A 21,541-nucleotide genomic window follows, 5' to 3' on the forward strand; every position below is an offset into this window, starting at 1 on the left:
TCCGGACGACACAAGATGGCCTCGCTACCTTGCCCGGTGTTGACTCTCCCAGTGACATGCCCGGGTTCTTGAAAACCTCTGTGCTGTGGCACTGGGCATTCGCCACTCGTGCTTTGCCCACGTCGTCGCTGCTGCGAGCTGCGCCCGGTCATGGATGCCTAAGATGCAATTTCCGTCCCGTAGAATGGGCCCGTACTGACCAGTCCCGAAAGCCGCGCAGTCTAGTGCGTCAAGTACACTCCGGAACTCTACGGGTCTCGGCTGTAGCTGGGACAGCAGCCTCTCGAGAAATTGTGCGCGGAATGCTGGTACCACTCGCCGCCCGCGGAGAAACTGGATAGAATGCGAGATGCTCTGCCGAGCGCTTCCAACATACGTGCAATGCGGCGCACCCACTGTAGACCCTTGTACTGGAGGTGTCCTAGCTGCTACCAGAACAGCGGCCCCCGACAGAGCTGTGGGGAATTGGCTGGATCGGCGAGCGCGCCCATAGAAAAACTGGCTGCAGTGTGCCCGCGGAGACTATCGGTTTCTCTGCCACTGTATGCATCCACTGGAAGCAGCGGGGGTTGGCTGCGCGGACCGGTACTACCGGGTTACACCTACCGCGCAGATGCACATCGTTCCTCTGATCAACCAGGACGGTAGCGCTGCAGTTTGTCACTACTTAAGCCGCTTTTTACCGACCTTCGCAGGCACAGGGTCTGTCACAAGTGAAGAGGATCGACCCGTAAGAAAAGAGTAAGATCAGTTACTTGTCTCGCCACGAGGCCTGATTCCACAAGGCTCTCGAACCTTAGAATCTGAAAGACAATCGTCGACCACACAGGTACCATCACTGGGAAGGGCGCCCGTTTTGGTTTTGCTTTTCTGCGTTCATTACGCACCATGATCGTGGTCCAGCGCGGGTCCCACATTTGACGGCAGCTTGCTGGCTGACACCCACTCGGTAGTCTACTCCCCTTTTTCTTCATCCTCGATAAGAATGACACCTGAAACGTCATCGCTCCCGCTGGTGCAGAGTTCACACTCCAGTTCGCGCGACCTTTCATCTACCAGCGCCGTGCTTACAGAGTGCTCACCACCAGCGACTCTCCCACTCCCTGAACCAGCGTCCGTACTTTCCATCCCGTCACCCTGTACCACGAGTTCCTCCCTCGAGTGCTCTAAGTTATTCTCCTTCTGTTTGTGCACGTCTTCGAAAGAATTCCCTTGCGCTGTCCTCTCACGTGCAACACCCTGGATGCCGCTCCGGTGTGACGGTATGCACTCTTGGTCTCGGACCGATGTCCACGGCGTCGGTGGACCATCCGCGTTGCCAATGACTCTGGCCGTACCTCTGCTCCCAGTTTCCCCGCTTTCATTTTTACCAACTGGGTACTCTCCCGCTGCTCCGTCGTCAACAGGCGCCTGAAACAGTTCGTACACTAGACGCCATGAACTATTTACAGGCAAGCCTAAGTCTCGCAACCGACTCGACTTCCCCTCATACAACGACAAGCAAACCACGTGCTGCAGTGGGATCGTCTCCACGCGGGGGTCACCGTCAGCTGCGCAGCTCGTAGAAGAGGAGGACGTGACTGGTGCCAACGTGTCTGTAGGGACAGAGAGAGACTCGAAGCCACCACGCCTGCCTGCACCCGGAGCGTCTTCTTGCGAGGACGAAAAGGGGAAACGTCCATCGCCCCCTGCACGAGACGGGAGCGAACACAGAGACGCGACGCTGTAACTCGCATATTGGGTTGTTTCGAGAACAGCGGCTGGATCTTGCGGTGCTCTGTTGGCTGGTGCATTTAGGTCTGCGAAGATGGGGCACGAGCGAGAGGCAGAAGACGGAATAAGCGCTTTCCCCGGTGAGGACGCCGAGCTAAAGTAACGGATTTCCCGGGGGGGGCCCTCCAGAAAAACGAGGGTTCCCTTCGTATCGTCGCCCTCTGGGCGATAAGCAGCGACTTGTGCCAGAAGACATTCGATCTGCAAAACAGTACTCGCAAAGAAGGCGGACACGGCATCGATGGGAGAGAGCAAAAACTGGAACCAGCGACCACGGCCACTGTATTAGCTGAGCGGTAACCTCCTCGCCTGAGAACCGGGATGCCAGCGGCAGGACAGACGCTCTGACGCCATTGCTTGAAGTTCAGGGGTTACTTTCTTTCTCAGCTACAGGGCGAAACTGTTTCGCTGTGTCCGAGCTTCACAGACTTTGATACTCATCCAAGAATCCTCGACCATGCCATGCGATGCTGCTGCGGTGCGCACCGCACCCGTACAATTAGTCACCAGTCTGGAGAGGGGTGGTACGACACACCCGGAGAGGCGCACCTGCTTCGCCCAGGTGTACTATCTTTCCATGGAGCTCCCCTAGAGACCCGGTCAAGAGTTACCTCACGCGATACAGTCTTGTGCAGTGCAGCGCTGCAGTTGGTCTCTGCGTAGTGATGCCCCGTGACGGTGCTACGTAACGGACGTCCGTTGAAGGTCGCTGGCTGCCAGCTGCGGTATCAGCATGGTGGTCTGCAGACTGACTGGATATGGACTAGAGGCTCGCACCAGCACGCAAGAAGCGCTAGCGAGGGCAGCGACAGGCAGACATTCTCCGAGAGAAGTGGAGCGTCATCTACGCTAAGCGGCACGCAAGCGGACAGCTCCCTCTCGCTCGTTCCGCCAGGTGTTATATCACCAAAGTGATACCTAAAGTGACGGAGAACTTACCTCAGTTTCTCCACTAACCGGCAGTTTCACCTGATCAGCAGTGGCTGACCTGAAGCTTGCCTTCCGGCTGCGACTCCTTCTGCCCCCTCCGGGTGGCACGCCTTGCCCGCAGGCATCATTACTCTCAGCAACGTGGCGTGGTTGTAGAGGCAGCTCAACCGTCCGGAAATCGTAGAGACCACACGGGTTGCATCTCTCTTTCCTGACGCACGCCTCACATGGTTTCAAACCCGGGAAATTGAAGGCCGCTGCCATAGTCGGCGGCGAACTCGAGAGGAGAGACGCGCCGTCTTTAGGGACATGCTTCACCTGCGTTCGTTTCAGTCACAACAGGAAGCCGTCCAAAGTAACACCGGTGTACACATTCGAGTATAAACAGTACCGTTAGTAAACGCGTTGCCCAGATACTTAGCTCCCTCGCGCCTGCTCTTTGGCCAGGGAAGGCTCATCCTGCTGTCAGGCTACGCTTGGGCACTGCAAGGAATCCTGCAAGTTGAGCGTCCGCAGCGACCCTTGTTCAGACCGAACTCTACTCCCCGAACTAAAACGCAGAGCGCATTTCATCGCAGTCGCCCGGAACAAACATACCTGGACACACATGGCTTTATTCTCAGGCTTGCGAAAGCCTTGCAGTCCAAACCGCTCAAGCAACGCAATATCATCTTCGTGGACGAGGATGTAGTTGTCTGTTTCACTCTCCGGCGGGTCAGCCAAGTATTCCTGTCAAGAAATACAGACTTGCACATGGGGCACCTCCCGATCCCTCCAGACCGTTGGGCAAACGTACATTCCCAAGTGCACAAACTGCACAGAAAATCAGGTGTCCCTCCCTCGCACACTCCTGGAAGTACGGTGTCCTCTGACATCGAGCAGGCGTGTAAAAAGCGTGCTACACAGTCTTGCCCTGTTTCTGTCCTGGCACATCATCTGGTACTTTGAATGGTGCTTATGATCTGTGCGACGCGAAATTCATCACGTCAACTCTTTCGCGTGTAGCCGCCTTTAAACTCCTAGCGGCTAAGGACTATGCGACATGCGGCAGAGAAGAACGCTGTCCCATGGCACTCAGCTAGACAAGGACGCAATCAGCTGCCTGTTCACTCTAGGATTTAGAAGGCTCCAATCTAAAGTGAACACTTCTGCACAGCCGTGTACAGGTATATGCATGCATGTATGATAACTGCAGAGAACTCTTACTGGAGACAGAAGCGTATCCGAGGGATCGAATTTCAGTCCTCGGTTAGGACAAGCGCAGATCAGAGCAGAATTGTCCAGTGGACCGGGTGCCAGTGTCTCTCCCTGAGTGGAACGAAGTACAGCAGAGCAGATACCTCACAAAGATTTCTCTCTTTCCCGTTCATCGGACCCCACACCAGGAAGAAACAGCGAGTCCGTAGGTGTTGGCCACGCTGTCCGTCTCCCCGTATGTGTTGGATCTAAGTCATGCATGCCTTGACAGAAAACCGAACCGGACCGGCGGCGCACGCCAACCATGGTTACAGGGAAATGTCAACTCGTACTAAAGCGGTCTGGCTTCTTTCTTGATTGCTCCACAATTCCACAACGCTGTCATCGCTAAAAATAAGTATGTCACACTCGTAACGACCGTCTCCGCCTGTGGCCCGTTTCTTTGTTTAAGTCCCATTCTGGCGGGGTCAGCTCACTTGCGCTGCATCCGCCGAACAACTGTAGGCCACCCACTGCAGTCGCCATGCCGTACTAACGAAGAAGAAACATCCCTCCCTAGGCAGCGCGGGAGCGGACCTGCAAACACAGAAACATGAAAACGCTTAGGGGCGTTAATGTAAGCTCAACTGTGCACCAGTTACGAGAGCGAACCCTCGACTCGTGTGTTTCTGCTCCACTGCGTTTGCACGTGTCTAATAGAGAAAGACATGCAACACAGCTACACTCTTACGCCAGCGACGAGAGTTTCGAACGCCACAATGCGAAGTAAACGACCATAGACAGTAGCCCACTCCAGACTGCGTAATCGTCACGTGTGCCACGCCAAAGGACGGCTCGAGATTTCGATAAAACACCCGCGCCCACAGAGGAATTCCGTCTGGACTGATTCTCCCTGCGTTGTCCAGGGATGCATTGCATCGGCAGGCGTACCATCAGGCGACGGCTGACAGAGAAGGGCGCAACAGGGGCTAAAGACGAGACGCCAGCGGCTAACAGTTTTCAACACACAACGTTGGTCAGGCTCCGGAGATCTCCAATAGAGAAATTTCATCCAAGGACAACCGTAGCGGAGTGGTGAACTTGCATGCAGTTCGCACCCTAACCACAAGACTGTAGTGTGTAGCCACTGTCTTTCGATTGTGCGTGAACGTCTGCCCTCGTCCCTCTCTCGTCACTCTATACAGACGCATACAATGCTACAAGTATCATAAAGCTACAGCTTGTGGGACTCGCTGAGCTCAGAGAGCCACTATCTGGACCCGGCTTATAATGCCCGGTATTAAGATGTGTAAGCTCCTAAAGTTAGGGGTGCCAACACTGCCGAACTAGGCATCACAAACGGGAAGCTACATAACTCCGGAGAAAAACGCACTTGGACCACGGCGCAGATTCCTTCTTGAGGCGCCACCGCTTGCCAATGACATGAGATAAGGCCTTCTGTTCCTCAGTCATCCTGTCTCGCCATTGCTGCCTTCGTTGGTTGCCTGTATGCTGCTCCTCTAGGCAAACCTGTACAAAATCAGACACCTGCCGCGTAGGCGCACAATTCTGGTTGCCCGTTCCTACGTGCGGGGAGAAGAGCAGGACGCCGGAAGGATGCAGTTTTCGGGCTGCGTGACAAGGCAGGCCTCACTGGCGCTTCAGCCGAATTGACAGCCCACGTGGATAGACCGCGGGCCCTTTGTGAGCTACTCTCTCGTGCCGTGTTTGCGGCTGTTGTCTCGGAAGCACTAACCGCCGGCACTCCCAGATTCAGGACCCACCTGTCTTCTCGATCGACATCATTCACCGTCACTCGTCATCAGCTTGCTGAACACGGGAAATTGTTTTGCCTTATCTCTGGCCTACTAGCCAGGAACTGACCAGCGAAGGCGTTTCTCTGTGGCGCCCGGACCCGGGCGGCGCCGTCCTGGGAAACCAGCTCCCTCCTCGTGACAATAGCAAGCCTTCGAGCCAACAACCGGCACTAGCTACACCACGTCCCAGCCTCTACGATTTTGCGGCAGAGCCAACAATAGCTTCAGTCGATCAGCCCACAGGGACACACTCAGAGTGAAGCTTGGCGTGGTATCTGTTGTCCATTCAAAAGCCTTACCGGGCACTCGTGAGCATACTGGCTGACGAAGGCGGAACACGTGAATGTGAGGGGTCTGGGAACACCGAGCTCGCGATACAGTGGCGCTTTTTCCCGCTCAAATTCAAGGAAATTTAGAACTGCCCGAGTCGGCACCTAATCGACAAAGCACCGCGACACATTCCCCGATCAACAACAGATTTAGTCCGCACCTGTTTCAAACAGATTGAGTGCGTATCTGTAAAAGAGACGGAACCCACCGTGAGACGACAACAAGCAAGTAGACCTTCCCACGAGTCCTAGACTAGCCCAGGGTGCGAACGAAGCAAGGATCTAGCGCCGAAGTCCGGCGTCATTTACAAAGGCAAACGCACACGGAGAGAAAGAACCAAACTCCCCTTAGCACCGAGCGCTGGCAGGCTATGCCCTGGCGCAAAGCACACCACAGCTTGCTAGGTGAAGAACCCAGCGGCGCCCCTGGAACAGCTTGGAGAGAAACCTCCATCAGAACCACACAGACTCCTTTGCTTTCCAGCAACGACTTGGCAATGCCTGTATGCTGCGGGATAAGGTGATCTCGTTCGATCAGATGAATCAGATTGGCACCAGTAAGGAGACACACAATCTCTTACCAGGAAGCGCTGCTGGAGTTTCGCTTTGCTGTTTAGGCCGTGAACCCGCAGGTGGCTGTGAGGACACAGAAGATCCGCGGAAAAGTCAAGAAGGTCTCCTCCATTCGCTGTTAGCTCATCACTGTCTTGGTTATCAGCCTCACCTTCTCCTCCTTCTTCTCTGCTTCTGCTGTCTTCTGCTCCGCGTCCCTTTTTTTCCTTTTTTCTTCTTCCGCTTCGGATTGTTGCGCAGTCGAACCGGGTGCATGCGTTATCTCCTGAGCTTGATGGCGGGTTATCGGGTATCTCCGTCTTTCCTCCCTTTCTTACTTGTATACCTGTTTCTTCACCCGCTGTTCGGCTTGGACTTCCCGGTGCGGTGGCTAGACCATCACTGCTATAGCCCTCGGTAGCTTCTTCGCTTGCATCAATCCCCGCGGGTCCACTCTCAGTTCTCTCCTCTTCCTGTCCACTAAGCGTTGCTCTCTCGCTTTTATCTGCGCTCTTCTCCCCGGAGGCGCTCACCCCACATACCTTTCTCCCAAGGCTGACTTCCCTTCTTACATCACTCAGGGTCAGCCAAAAGAGATATCGTTCACGACTTTGTTTTCCCTCTCTCTTCATCTTTGCCCTCAGGGCCCTCACGTCTTTCATGTGAGGTGCGGAAGAAGACGGCATAAGCCCTTGACAAGAAGCAGCAACAGGAGAGCTAACTGAGGGAAGGCTGCATAACGACAGAAAACACGCGTGCATATGGAAGAGACGCTGGAGGGGTCTCCGGCTCACGTAAACGTACTCAGGAATCATTTGTCTTAAACTACGAGGAGGAAGAGAGCTGAAAAAGCTGCTGCGCCACCCTGGAAGAACTTCCGTAGCGGCGACGTCTGGCACCTCTGTGCTCCTGCCAGAGCCAGGAAGTGGGCTATGTGCTTTTTCTGAATCTGCAACATCGGGAGTAGGAGCGCTCTCACTGACAGCTACCTGAAGTGCAGAAGCACCCAGGCCGGGGCACCAGTTAATTGTGAGTGTGTTCCGGAGCTTGCTGCTCGGCGTTTTTACAATAGTGGAATCCTGTTTGAGCGCGACTGAAGCAGCGGGTGAGACTTGAGGGGAAGGGAAGGAATAGATTGACACCTCAGATGCATCCATATCAGCCGGCAACGCATCGGAGACACAAGGATTACGCCCTAGTGTCTTGGTGGCTGCTTCGGCATCGCACACAACAGCGATTTGCGGCGACTCTTCCCCCGCGCTCCCCGAAGGGACAGCAGGGAGAACATCGGGATGAGAGTTATGTTTGAGGCGTGAAGTGTATTCGGGGGAAGAGGAAACAAGGTCTGGCGTGCTCCCAGAGACGTCACCACTAGCAAAAAGTTTCTGCGTCGGTGATTCGCTGCAAGGAGATGTCGACAAAAGAACGGAGCAACCGGTGCTTGCGAGAGGGGGGAGCGCCGTTAGTAGCGCGTCTGGAGTCTTAAGCGAAGACGAAAGCTGTCCGGACACTTCCTCAACCCCAGGTGCGCACAGAGATTGTGCAGCCGCAGGAACCGTTTCAGCGTGCACGGAACACAATCGTCCTTCCCCCGGAAACTTTTCGGTTGCAAGTGTGGCTGAGGCAGCGGCGGCCCCCTCCCGCCCCAGTGAACAGACAGGTTCACTGCCTGTAGACGAGAGGAGCTCATCGCGCGGTTCCTCTGTCGCGCAGTGTCCGAGCGGCCGTGGAGGGCATGCTGGCTGTTCACCGGAAACCACCGGAGGTGAACTGCCCAACGATGCAGATGTTCCAGAAGGATCGTTTTCTGGCTTATGACGACTGCCCGACACCGGAGGCGCCGTTTCTGTCTTCCAGCAAACAGCGGCGGCGGCATTATCAGGGGACGCACACAAGGTCTGATTAGACGAAAGTCGTCCGCGTGGCGAGGAGACAAGTTCTGTAGCAGACGGTATCGGTCGCTCCTCCAAGGGGATTGCAAGCAACGGCGAGGAAGACGATTTCTGACAGTCGTGACCGCAGGTGCCTCCGCTGTGAACTGTAGGGGCAGAAACAGAAGCAGAGTCCGCCGGGCCTGAGTCGGAAACGACGTCACGCCCATCCGACGGATAACACTCCGCACCTACTCGTGGCCCATCCTTAGCTTCGTAAGGAACAGAGAGACCCTTCTGGCCAGGCAGTTGTGCTTCTGAGCCCCGCATTGCCGTGTCCCCCGGTACTTGCGGTGAGAGCGTCCCCGTCAGTTCAGCAGGTGGCGGAACTTGTTGACCCTCGTTTAGCTCCTTTTCCTTCCCTGTCAGCAGATCATCCGCAGGTACCTGTTGAGCTACGAGTGACGCTACAGCGACGCGCCGTCCTGCTTCTTTTGATTCCTCTAGCCCGGGCGCATCACGAATCCGCGGCACTCCCAAACTCTCCGACTCTTCTTCCCGATTGGTACTTCCGCTACCCGCTGCCCCCATTTCTTTCATTACCTGCCAGCTTTCCAGTTCGATCACGCCGTCAGACTCGGAAGGTGCCTGATCGTCCGTCTTCACAACGCGCCCTCGCCCTCGTTTCTTGAATGAACCGTCAGTTCCTCTCGACCGGCTAACTGCCAGAGGATGGGCAACGTTACTGGGATCTCTAACAACCGGTATCACTTTTTGTTCCTTTAGTGCTTCCAGCATCGCCTCGACTGACCGCTGCTGCTCCGAAAAGAAGTCTACCAACCCACTGAGAGCCGCGCTGCACAGACAGCAGAGATTCGGCACGGCCCTGGGATCCGGAATTGAGGCGCTGAGGTTGAAAGAAGAGAAAACAGATGATAGGACAGCGGTTGGTAGGGCCTTAGCTTCCCCAGTCCAAATGCACAAAGGGTCGACACCTTGCGTGCCACAAAGGTCTTTGACGTTCAGAAGTTTCTCGATCGGGTATGTCTTGTCAGTTAGCATTCGCTCTTCGTCTTCCTGTAGTTCTGATTCCCCTCCTCCGACGAGCACAGTTGATGAAAAAGCAGGCAGTCTGCCTTGGCTTCTCCGGTTGTGTAGAAATTGTTCGCGCGCCTCCGAGTCCGCTGCAGACGGCGCCATCTCACGAGACCACCGGGACTCCATTTTCGTGTCCGCCACATAACTGTGGAACTTGTCTTGAGGAGAGGTACCAACCCGAAAGTCTGAAAGCAAAAAGTAAGGATCACAGCTGCGAGAAACGAAGACCTAGAGACCATGAAGGCTGAAGACCAACCGAGTGTTCCTCGGCACTCCACAAAGAAAACATCCTAGAAGTCCTCGTTCAACCCAAATTGCTACGGAGACAACCCCAATCGTTTTCCGACACTGCCTCTTACACACGCATCTGTGAAGTGCAGTCAAAACGATCTCGATGAGATGAGACACGAGCTGACACGAGCGTCTTCTTACCTTTCAGAAAATGAGGACACAGAATGCCTGTGTAGTCGACCTCATGCCTTTGTGGAGTTCTCAACCGACTGGTCACGATAGGGGTGGACACGGGAGGCGGAATCCCTCCTTCACCCACCGGCGAACACCCAGACTTCGCAGTCGAAGACTCCTCAACCAAAGGCTGGATCACAGGCGACGGGGATGGAGCTGCACCAGGTGAAGAAGGTAAAGAGTGACACGCTGCCCGGGAAGAGGAGAGAACGACATCACACGATGCTGAGGCCACAGGAATGCCTGCTTGCTCATCGGTACCGCGCTTTGAAATAGCGGAAGAGGACAAGTCCGGCGAACGTACCCCTGGACGCGCGACGCCAAGACGGGCAGGAGAGCAACTTGTCGGAGTCGTTACCGACAAAGAATCTCCCCTGTTCTCTCTGTGCACTCCCTCTGTGCTTCTACCTGCCTGGGTCGCAACGCCCGAAAGAAGCAGGTTGGCATTTGAACTGTCTTCATTCTCCGCTAGACAACCGCCAGCGTCTGTGTTATCTTCAGCCTCCCGTGGGTCGCTCTCGGCGTGAGAGTCGCCCGCCCCCGTGGCCTCCTCGGAGCCATTTGTCTGTAAGAAGCAGCGGGCGAGTTCCTCTGTAGAGCTGTGCTCGACCACTTTGGTCTTCTCCTGCCTAGCCAGCTTCACGACATTACCTCCCTGCTCGACGTCCGTTTCGTCCTTCAAAGGTAACAAGGAATTCAGTTCCCCGGAGCCGCCTTCGTCTTCAGTCTCTCTCTCCAACGGCGACAGGACTTTACAAGCATCACCGGAAAGATCCACTGGCATGCTATTCCTCTTTGATATCTCTGCTGGAGACGTACCTGATGCGTCCGGTGATAACAAGGGCCGAGGAGCGCAAGGAGGAGGAGAGCTGCGTATTGCTTCCTTGCTTCGGCCCACTCCCTTGTCCGGGGTGAGGCATATGGCGTTTCGGTTATGCGGATCTCTATCTGGTACCAGGTCCGAGGGAAGACATGCAGCAAGACTGGGGTAGTCGATTCCCCGCACAAACTGAAGCCACCACGATCGAGGGACAAAGGAAACTTGCTTCAGTTGAGGAAGCAGCGAAAGCCTCTGCTGGATGTTCAAGACCATGTTCTCGGTAACAGGGGCGCGAAGCCGCGACCGTGCGATTCGGCCGTGCAAGGGTTCACGCTGAATGCGCTCTACTCTTTCTCTCTCGAGATTTCGCAAGGCGGTTGGGAGCGTCTGCTTCAGGAGCTGCTGGAGATATGCTTGGCGGTCTTGGACGTAATTGAGTAGAATCTCCTGTCTGTGATGCAGCTCTCGCGCTTCGTCGTAAATAAGTGAGCTCTGCAGATGACAGTTTGGATGGTGAACGCAGAAATACAAAACCCGTGTGACAGCTTGTACGGTCCCATCCCAAGCGGCGGGGCGTAAATATTCACGAGTAGGTGCTCGCGCACGCGCAAGCCTGGAGGAACTCCAGGCAAGAAAACCACACCTGACACACCAGCCCAAACCTACGCGACGAGGCGTACGTAGAGGAATTCACTACGAGTAGCGAGGCTACCTGCAGGACGCGCACGGGGCGACGCAACTCCTAACAGAACCGCCACGACGCATGTATGTTCGTCTACATGCTTGCTGTATATGAAAAAACACGCACATGACTATGGACGCTACCGTGAGATGGGACACTACCCCGCCATGCAAGGACACAACACCAGCCTGTCCTCCCCCTGGGATACGCTCACGTTCATCCACACACTCCCCCGCATAGACAGACACCATAATCCAACTGAAGTTCGGTAAAAACGTCATATGACATCTCACGTATCGGCGAACGCCTCCGATGACTCCCCCGCATCACTGAGAACAACCTGCTAAGTCCGACGCGCGAGGCTCGTCACCTCTTTGAAGTGTGATGCCAGGCGCATGCACGCGCGGCTCATACAAAGGGGTGCTTCTGCGATAAACACTTACCTTCTCGTCAACTAACCGCTGAAGCCCATCAGGAAGCGGCAGATCTTCCTGCTCGGCGCACAGGTCCGCCCGCACGTAAGTGACCATGTACACTGAGCGACTTGACAAGCGCACACACTTCGGGGGAGACCGGCCTGTAGATGACGCTGCCATATCAAGTCTTTCAGCCGCTGCAGCGACATCGTGCGCTTGCCGTCCCTGGTTCGACCGCCCTCGAGGGGAAGATGAAGAGTTGAGAGGATCGGGAGGATAGAAAGAAGAGCACGGGGTAGTGGCGACGCTCGGGCAACGGGAGAAAGAATGAGTACCTGGGTATACAGGAACTGCTGCGTCGGCCTCTGAATTGTATTCGACCTTTGTGCCTCCCTCGGTGCCGTCCGGCGAAAGAGACAATTTAGAAGAGCCACACGAAGCAGTCGTCCCGGGGAGAGAAAAGGGAGAAACCTTGCTGTCGTCGAATCTCACCCACGGCCAACGGGGTCGAGTAATCTTAACGCCGGGCCGCCTGAAGAAAAAAGAGAGCGACGCGCGGACAAGGTCTTCTGGTCAGTACAAGATCACAGTTACGCACAGACGAGATAAGGGCATTCAGGTATCCTAAGATATCTCTACGGGTGTTAGATAGACCTATGCCAGCCTTCGTCACCGACTAAAAAAACTTGTCCCCCTCATCGACTGTAGCAAAACGCTCTACGCGTTGTGGTGCTCCGGATCCTTCGCCTGATAAGGAACGGGGCTAGCTGGAACGGCCGCGCAGACTCGGTGAGTCCACCTGGAGCACGAAAAAACGGAAGTCGAGCGGAGAACCCACGGGACATGTCCCTGCAAGGGCACGAGGCAGCGACGGACAGTTCCGAAGGGGTCTGCAGCGCTGCAGGGTGATACCCAGCCACTGGCGTGTCTGCTCCTCGTCCGTCCCTGCTTTCCGTCTGTCACTTTCTCTTTTATGACTCACAGCGCTGACCTGCACGGAAACTTCTCATGATACCATAGGTACCTGTCACCCAAAACACAGTGAATAAGATGGACCGGGAATATGCACGCCTGTGGCTTCTCTGGCAAAAAACAGTTTCGGGCTGGTCACATATTCACGAACGACACATCGGAAACCTCCCGGAACGGCCCCCGGCACAACTGCTGTTTTAGTCACGGCAAATAACAGCGCCCCATACTACCCGGGAAAGAGGTAGTCAGAACACCTTGTGAAGCACCAGTCTAGTCAGCACTTACATGAAATTCTGCGCTCCCATTGCCCGCTCCACTGCAGGTTGTCCCCAGACTGCGTCCGGTCTCGATGAGATCGGTTCACCTTCCTCGTCCAGTTCCAACTCTTCGTCTACAGCGAGAGTCGACGCTATCAGGGCCTCCACGTCACCCCTCTCAAGCAGGCCCTTCTCCCTTCTGCTTCGCCTTTCGACGGTGGAGTGTTTGCGACCGCGAGACTCACCACTCCGACCGTTTAACTGATTCGCCTCATTCAACCCTGGCAAACCGACAGGTTCTTCCTCGATTTCTACGTCATCGCTGCCTTGACTGTCATTTGTCTCCTGCACTTCGCACGACGGCACGCCTTGGTGTCCTCCACCGGACGCCATGTTCCTGCATGTTCGTTTACATTGCCTCCGCTGCAGCGTCGGAGTGACCTCCCGGCGTTTCCCGTTCTTCGCCCAAGAGCGATTCCTTCCCTCGCCAGCCTCTAATTCACGCGAACTCACGCACATGTCACCATTTGCCTGGTTAGGCGAATTCCTCAAGACACAACGCCTCTTTGATGGATACAGCTCGCATTCAGGCGTACGATTTTGTCCTACGTCTCCAAGCGTATCACGCGGTTCACCCTCTCCGCCCGTCTTCTTTCTTTCGGCTGATTCCTGTGGCGACACTGCCCGGCCCCCCTGGCTCCGTACGGTCATTTCACGGTTCTTTGAGCATCCAGCCCGAACTCCGCAGGACACGGTTGGATTCCCATGGGGTCTGGGCGAATATCGCGTTTTGTTGCCCTCTGGATCAGCCGCATATACTTGGCCGCCATCCCCTTCAAGGGAATCATCCTCACTTGTCGTGGCAGACTGACTCAAAGAAGCGTGCGAGAGACACGTTTGCAGTCCAGTAGCAACTGCATGGGACGGGGAGCGCTGACGGGTAGCGCGGCCGCCGCGAAGGTAGAACTCTAAAGAAGCGGGCTCCGAACTGAGGTGGGCACCAGCAGGATTCCAAAGCCTTCTTTGGTCTGGTGAAGTTGGAGTCGACTTTGACCTCGTGATCCTCGTTGCCGTCTCCTCTGATCCACACTCCTGTGTTACTTGGTGGCTGCTCATAGGCAAAAACCGGCTGGTCCCATTTTGGCTGCAATCACTAGTCCCTGCGGTCTCTACCGAAAAATCTGCCACTTCCCTACAGATGCGCTGAGCGGAGGACAGCTCTTGAATGTCATCCACGCCATTCATTAGACGCTGTGAGACCGCTCCACTCGAAGTCAGTTCCTGTCCACTGTGTTCTGCCTCTTTACCAGGTAAGACTGTGTTCTGTTCCCTGGCGATATTTGCACCACGGGCCGTACGGCACGAGTGTTCCTCGAGTGCGGAATCAGCGCTTTTGCCATCTACGGGTCCTCGGTCTTTCACCTTGTGAGGGAGAGAGGCAGAAACTTCGGCCTCGGGAGGAGGGCGTAGCCGGCTTTCCATTCGAGAAACTACTAGGCTCGTAGGCGGTTCGTCCCCTGATAAGTCAACAAGCCCAGCCTGACGCAAATATGACGGATCTCTCTTTCTTCCGTGCGACAACGGTATTTCGGCATCACCGACACTCGTCGATTCTCTCTTTGGACAGTTGAATGAGCCACTGTCACTTTGCCGAAGTCCTTCCTCTTCAGTGTGGTCATGAGGTGGGTCGCTCCTACCAGGTGGAGACTCGTCGGTCCAGGAGTCCCCTTGCCCCTTGGAATAAGCAAAGCGGGAACCACAATCGGAGGAATTATTTGGACGACGCTGTTGTCGCCTCGGGTAACACAGGAGCCCGCCCCTCTCAACCGGCGGGGCACAAGAGAGAGCTGCAAGAAGCCCTCCCGGCGCAAAAGTCGAAGGCCTGCATACAGAACTAACAGGGCCACCACAGATATTCCACGGTCTCCGCCTCGACGGCGTCGCTACCAGTGCCCCTGCTTTCTCGCGTAAGTCCCGAATGATGGCGGTGTAATGCCCAGATGTAGCAGAGGCGCCCTGATGTTCTAGAATGCCGAACAGATGATAATGGTGTGCAGCGGGTGAAGCCTGAGAGACAGGCAGCGTGCTTCCGTCTGGATCTGAGGACAAGAAACAAACCAAGCACAGCACTTTTCAGCGTCGAGAATGACGTCAGATGGTTGCGAAGTGATCAATAATACACACAGACCGCTGATGGAAAGCCCGGAGCGAGCGATATACGAGACTATCTTCACATCGCAACTTAGAAGTTGACACCGTACACGGGGACTTGTGTCACTCAGTAGACAAATGGAAGATAACGATAAAAACCACCGAGCCACTCAACCCTAGGAGAGCTTGGCCACATAAAACATCATTCGGAACTAGGTGGTATTACTGCACATGTTTCAACTCACCCGAGCTCGTTGACATGGACAAACAATAACGCAGCACGCTATTAGGTAAAGGAAAACCGGTGTAGGTTCCGACTGTCTCGTGGATCGATTCATCCAATGCACGGCTGCCGTACTGCACACATCCAAAAGAAACCATGCCCGGCTCCTCTACCATCGGGCATTCGTCTGTCTGCTGCCTGTGCCGATTGCCGCTCGCCGAAAGTGATTATGCGGACAACAGGCCGTGGTAAGGTTCGGGAGGCCCACGACGACCCAGTCAACAACAGTCTAACATGACAGCGAGTACCTAACAATGCAATTCTGTTCGTCTGTAGGCTACTTGTGTTCACCCTGATTCTCTACCCTGTCAAAGAGCGTAAACTGACGATAAGAGCTGGAAGCGAAGTAAGAACCATCGTCTCGCTCCATTAGTCTCACTTCCAATCTGACAGTCCTCTGTGCAGCAGCCTGACACGTCCATGACAATTGGAACCTCGAGTTCTTCATGAATTTTTCGCCGGACCCACTCTCCGGTTTGCTTCTTCACTTCAATGCTGTAACGAAGGACAACCAACTGAGTGACATGCAAGGACAAACAAGCACAGGTACAGTTCCGCAACAGACATCGTTGTGCTAAACAGGGTGTGTCGCCTCTCGCTCCATCCTCTACTCATGAACCAATGGAATCGAGTCTGACGTATTTCACACCCGAAAGAACATCCATTACGCACGCAACGCCCCTTTCTGATCTGAGCAGGTTATGGAGCACCGCGCATCCCCGCACACTGAAGAAGTTCGCACTCATTCGCACGCCCGTATGTTTTTTTTCTTTTTCTACGGGTATGCCAGCGTGCAGATATGTGTACTAACACTGGACAAAGCATCGACACGGAAAGCGAACACCTCGCCTCGTGTCCCAACACTACAGGATGACGCTGACACGCAAGTAAATGCCTAAGGCCAAAGGTCCTATCTCCAATCTCAAAGGGTGGAGAAATCACAGTCCGGTGTGAAAGTGGAAGGTACTCTTTCACATCAGCTCCGTTCGAAGGGTGTGTCCCACAGCTCTTGAGAGATGGCTAAAGAGACCGATAAGAAGAGACGCTGAACGAGTAACAGACAAACCATGTCTCAAAGAATGAGCACCGTGTGGATTCTCACCTGCAAGTACGGAGGCAACAGGGAAAGCTGCGTTCTCTTCTTCGCCTCGCGCTTCTCTCCACATTGGGGACAGAGATACTTTGAGTCTCCTCGTAGGTGCTCTGTTCGCTGATACTGCTGAGCCATATCTTCTTCGAGTCGCCAGACATGCTTCTTGTCCTCTATCTTGTTCCCTCCTTCCTCACTCTGGGAGATGCTACTCCATTCTTCCCCCTGGTCTCCTCCGCGCCCCGCGGTCGTCGAGGTGTGCCGACACTTGCTCTCTACCTCAGTCCTGCCTCCCCCCGCCTTCGACAAACTAGCGCTATCTATACTGCGTCCAGATTGAAACGTTTTACTCCTCCTGCTGTGGTTCTTCGGTGGAGTCGTCAGGCTCCGAAAAGAGGAGAGGTGCCGGGTGTTTTCGTTACACTTGACGGACGTCTTCTTCTCCTGGCTTCCTGGGTCTCCGACCAATCCCAGGTGTCCTATGGCCGCCGTACTTTTCCTCTGTGATCGCCGCCGTTCGGCACTCACCGGCTCCGTTTCTAGAGCATCAGAAAGTCCATGGTTCCCCGAAGCTACTGGAGAACCCACCGACGATGCCACATGATCTGTCGTTTCTGTAAATCCATGCGATGACTTGGATCTCGAAGCGTCTGAGCGCTGTTTGTCGTTGATCTCGGGCCTGTTGTGCTGGGACTTATGGCAGCAGTTGAGCTGAAAGAAATATTCCTCTTTGTCCCCACTGTACGCACAATGCTTACATTGAACAGTCTGGCGCAGCCTGCCTCCAAACAAAGTCCCAAGAAAGTTTAGCGGACTATCTCTCCCTCCTAGCTCGCCCTCCAATATCTCGAAGAGCCGATGCTGCAGCTCATTCGCGTCCTCCTGGAACGACAAATCGTCAGCGAGCAAGTCTGCCACAGTGTCAGGTCGCACAGCCGCCTGAACACCCTCTTGCAGCTCAGCAAAAATCCGCTGGAGTGACGACACAAGCATATACCGTTGACTAGAGAGAACTGTACATACATCCTGTTCTGCCACCTTTTGCCGCCAGTCACACCATAGCCTACGCTTAACGTCCGAGAGCATTCTCTCCTTGCCGACCCGCGAGTCCTGCTGCTTCATGTTCTCCGTCCCTGCATACATATGAGAACCGAGTTGCTGCAAGTCTGACTGGCGCGCAGCTACTCCGCTCCTCAATGGAGAATCACAATCACAGTGTACTAGGGTTGACCGCGCTTCCTGTCTCCGCTGCAGCTCCGTTATCTGATCCCTCCCATCGAAGACGGCCACTTCATACTCAGGAAAAGACTCCAGTTCTCCGGCGTCAGTCCTCGGCTTTTCACTATCGGAAGCAACCACGGAGGTACGCTCGTCCACCTCGCCTCTGCCTCTGCACTCGTAGGTTCCTGCCGGCGCAGACTCCGGGCCTTTGACAATCTCCCTGCAATCCGACATGACCTCGTGATCTTCCTTCGCTGTGGCCGGGACGGAAAACGAAGTAGCGCCGGAATCGCAATCTGAGCAGTCCGCAGCAACCTGGGGGATGTTACCGAGTTCATCGGAAACACCCCCGGCATCGTTGGCTAACCCTTCGGCGTTCGCAGAGAGCGTGTGGTAGGGTCCACATGATGACTTGCAGTTCTTCATTTGTATGCCGTCGGAACAGCGGCTTGCATGGACTGACCGGCGATGTTCCTCGTCGTCTCCTCCTTCAGGAGCATCCCTGAGTTCTATAGCCCTATCAATACAGCCATTCGGCGACTGCTCTATCATGCCGACAGCAGGCAGGTCTCTTGTTTCCAGTTCAGCACTCGGATGGGGGCCGTGGGGGGGAAACGACACTACGATGCCAGGACAACCTTCTGAGGTATTATCCCAGTTGTGTGTGTTGTGTGTACCGCTGTCGCGGTGAAAGCCCTGTCCGCCTCCTAAGTTACTCTCCGGCGACTGAGACAGAGACCGTTTTGTCTGACTCCCTCGTTCTGTTTCGGTCTCTACTCCGTACGTCATCTCCACTGGCGAAGGAAGCAAGTCACTCTTTTCCTCCCGCAGCTTGATACTTGACGTCTGCGGGGGTAAATGAAACATACCGGGAGAAGAGGGCCGCTCACACTGTTTACTTTCAAGATGATCTACTTCTTCAGTAGCTTCAAGTTGCCTCTCCCCATCCGACCGGTTGATGCACTCTGGTTTTGTCCCACTAGCTTCGACCCCTTTTCCTCCCGCACTGATGTGTCCTGACACACAGCCAAGATCTTGACAAAGGGCATCAGCCAAGTCTCCCGGAGCATCCCCTTTCTCTCGCTGGTGATCCTCGTCAACTATGGTCTTCGCCTTCGCGTCTACCTCCGTACATAGCGCAGACGTCGCCTTAGCTTTTTCCATGGTTTCTGTGAGAGCACCGCCACTGTCGATGCGCACACCGTCACACAGTCCCGACAGTTTTTGTCCGCGCGCCTCGAGCTGCTCTAGTTCGCCCAAAGTGGGAAGCGACAGAAGAAAGTCGCGGAAATGAACATTCATGAAGAGCGTCTGTAGGTACACGTTCATGTAACAAGTAGCACCTAGGTTCTCCAAGCCAACATACTGGCACTGACGCAGACCCAGGGGAGCGGAAGAGCCTGACGGCAGCTTTTTCCAGAAGGCCGAGTACAGTCCTTGGCGTCCTTCTCTCGGAAGTCCCTGCTTTGAAGAACCAGCAGACTGGGAAGTGAAGACAGAGGTGGAGAAGTGGGCGGTGGGGGAACTCATGCTTGTTCGAGGCAACCATTTCCTCTCACCTTTCACACACGGCTCTTCGTGCTCTCCTCCGCCCTGGTCGTCTGAATGATGTGGCGCACACGCCATCTCATTCACAGAAGACCGCCCCCAGCAGTAGCTGCTCCTAACACTAGTTGGAAGAGCACGATGGGCTGTCAAACTCAAAAGCCACCGGACGACACTCATCTGCTGCTGAAGTTCTTTCTGTCGTTGGTGGCTCGTATCACCCCCCTTACCTTTTTTCGTCCCCACAACACAGCCGCCTCCTCCTCCTCCTCCGCTGCACGCGGCCCCTCCTCCCTTACCCCACACGCCTGTCTTAAACTCTCCTACCCCAAAAACAGACATAGGATGGGCATCTTGTTGAGTCTCTCTGGGAACTGAAAAGCCATGCCGCAGATTATACGTGAATAATAAATCTCCAAAACAACAGTGATCTGCCAGGGAAGGTTTACCGCAAAGCTCTTTCGATTCGACTGCTGCCCTCCGCCCCAATTTGCCATGATGCTGCGGACGAACGACCGAGTGGCGGAAGGTGCGAGGCGGCGGGCCCAGGCCTCCGCGGTCCACAGTCATGCTGTCACCTTCAACAGTTGCCTCAGAATCTTCTACGGCGCTACCTTCCCGGACTCTCTTCAGCGCTGTGCCGTGGACACCCGCCGGAGAGAGAATGCGGGGCGACCGCGGAGAAGAGGGATGGCGCAACGGACAAGAGGAGGACAACACTAACTGAGAACGCGGCAAACAAGTCTTGAATCTCTTGTTTCCTGCTGCAGAGTGTTGGCGTGAACGTCGAAGTGATAATGCGTCAGCTGTTGTCGCCTCACTCCCATCCGACTCTGCAGTTTCCGGGGGGGCTGCCACGGCGCCCCCAGCAAGAGTTTCAGGTTCGATGCCCGGATACAGAGCAGCGACACCATCTTCACTAAGATAGCAGTTGCTGCTCTGTGAAGAACAGGACTCTGACAGACAAGTAGAACTACGGAGAGCCCTGCCCCGGGAGGTTCTCCCTTCTCCCTCCTCTCTCCCACCAGGAAAGTGTCGTGTTTTACTTGCGCACGGTCTGATAGAGCCAGTCAGTAGCTTCTGCCGAACAGGATCTGTATCACGGAGTGGACTGAAAGATGCTTCGTCCCCTTGCTCCTCATGAGCTTGGTTCTCTATAGCCGCATCCCCAGTTTGAGTGGTAATGGAAGACGGCTCCAGAATGACTACTTCCTTCTCTCGGACAGCAAGACGCCGACTGCCGCGCCGAGGTCTCCTGTCCAGGTTTACTTCCTCATCTTGAAGAATGGCCTCATCCTCTATTACAGTAATACACCGGAGACTTGTTCCCTCCCCGGTATGCACTTCCAATTCTCTAGATGGAGCTTCAGATCCGTAGTCACCGGTGGATGCAGCACGCCGATCACGTGAACTACCATTGCTTCGACGTAAAACGGTCTCGCGAGCACCTGCCTTAGTACCGCCCCGTCTGCCTCCTGTCCCCCCGGGTCGTTCTCCAGAGTAAGAAGCGAGGCCTCGCGGGCCTTCCACATGGCTCAGTTGCAATGTCGCGACGCACGGCTCCAGCGTACGCTGAGAGATTTGGACGGAGTTGACGTTGGTGCCCCCCCGATTTTGTTGATTCAAATTAAGAGTCTCTCTGCGCACAGACTTCCGGACACGCAGATTCCCAGTCTTCCTTGGTATCTTCCTCGGTCGGGAATCCGCCGCCGGGGTACTCCAAACAGCCGCATTAGGGGACGATCTAGCACGAGCAGCGACCGACGTTTTCCTCAATGTTTCAGCCGTCCTTCCTGCTTCAGCAGCGACTCTTGAGGGCGCAGAGGTACTATGAGGTGAGGGCTGATCACCCGCCGTCCTCCTTGTAGACTTCTTGGAGGCTTGAGTGCATGGCTCGTTTCTCTTTTCTCTCGGGGCCTGAATGGCATCTAAACACTCTTGCTGTTCTCGAAGCAAGGCGTAGACCGACGACGTCGACACAGAGCTGGTGTCCCCACTTTGTGCGCACAAGGCCGCAGCAACTGCAAATACATCTGCTGACGCAGTCTTGTCTGGAGATGACCCCGTGACGTCCACACAGTCCGCAGAGACAT

At 55.1% G+C, this 21,541-nt stretch overlaps 1 protein-coding gene across 1 annotated transcript; it reads right to left on the reverse strand.

Moving 5' to 3' along the window:
* Window positions 1-684: 684 nt before the first annotated feature.
* Window positions 685-21,516, reverse strand: CSUI_005378 (ubiquitin carboxyl-terminal). Its single transcript, XM_068065554.1, has 13 exons — window positions 16,695-21,516; window positions 15,972-16,107; window positions 13,187-15,257; window positions 11,957-12,461; window positions 9,979-11,323; window positions 6,607-9,731; window positions 5,996-6,130; window positions 5,273-5,409; window positions 4,377-4,476; window positions 3,910-4,011; window positions 3,301-3,432; window positions 2,713-3,021; window positions 685-1,974 (listed from the first exon to the last, which is right to left on the reverse strand). Exons 1-13 carry the CDS (start codon window positions 20,016-20,018, stop codon window positions 955-957), a joined length of 12,441 nt encoding a protein of 4,146 aa, XP_067922470.1. The 5' UTR covers window positions 20,019-21,516; the 3' UTR covers window positions 685-954.
* Window positions 21,517-21,541: the final 25 nt, after the last annotated feature.

Source organism: Cystoisospora suis (genome assembly GCF_002600585.1).
Source record: "Cystoisospora suis strain Wien I chromosome Unknown contig_2604, whole genome shotgun sequence".
Taxonomy (NCBI): domain Eukaryota; phylum Apicomplexa; class Conoidasida; order Eucoccidiorida; family Sarcocystidae; genus Cystoisospora; species Cystoisospora suis.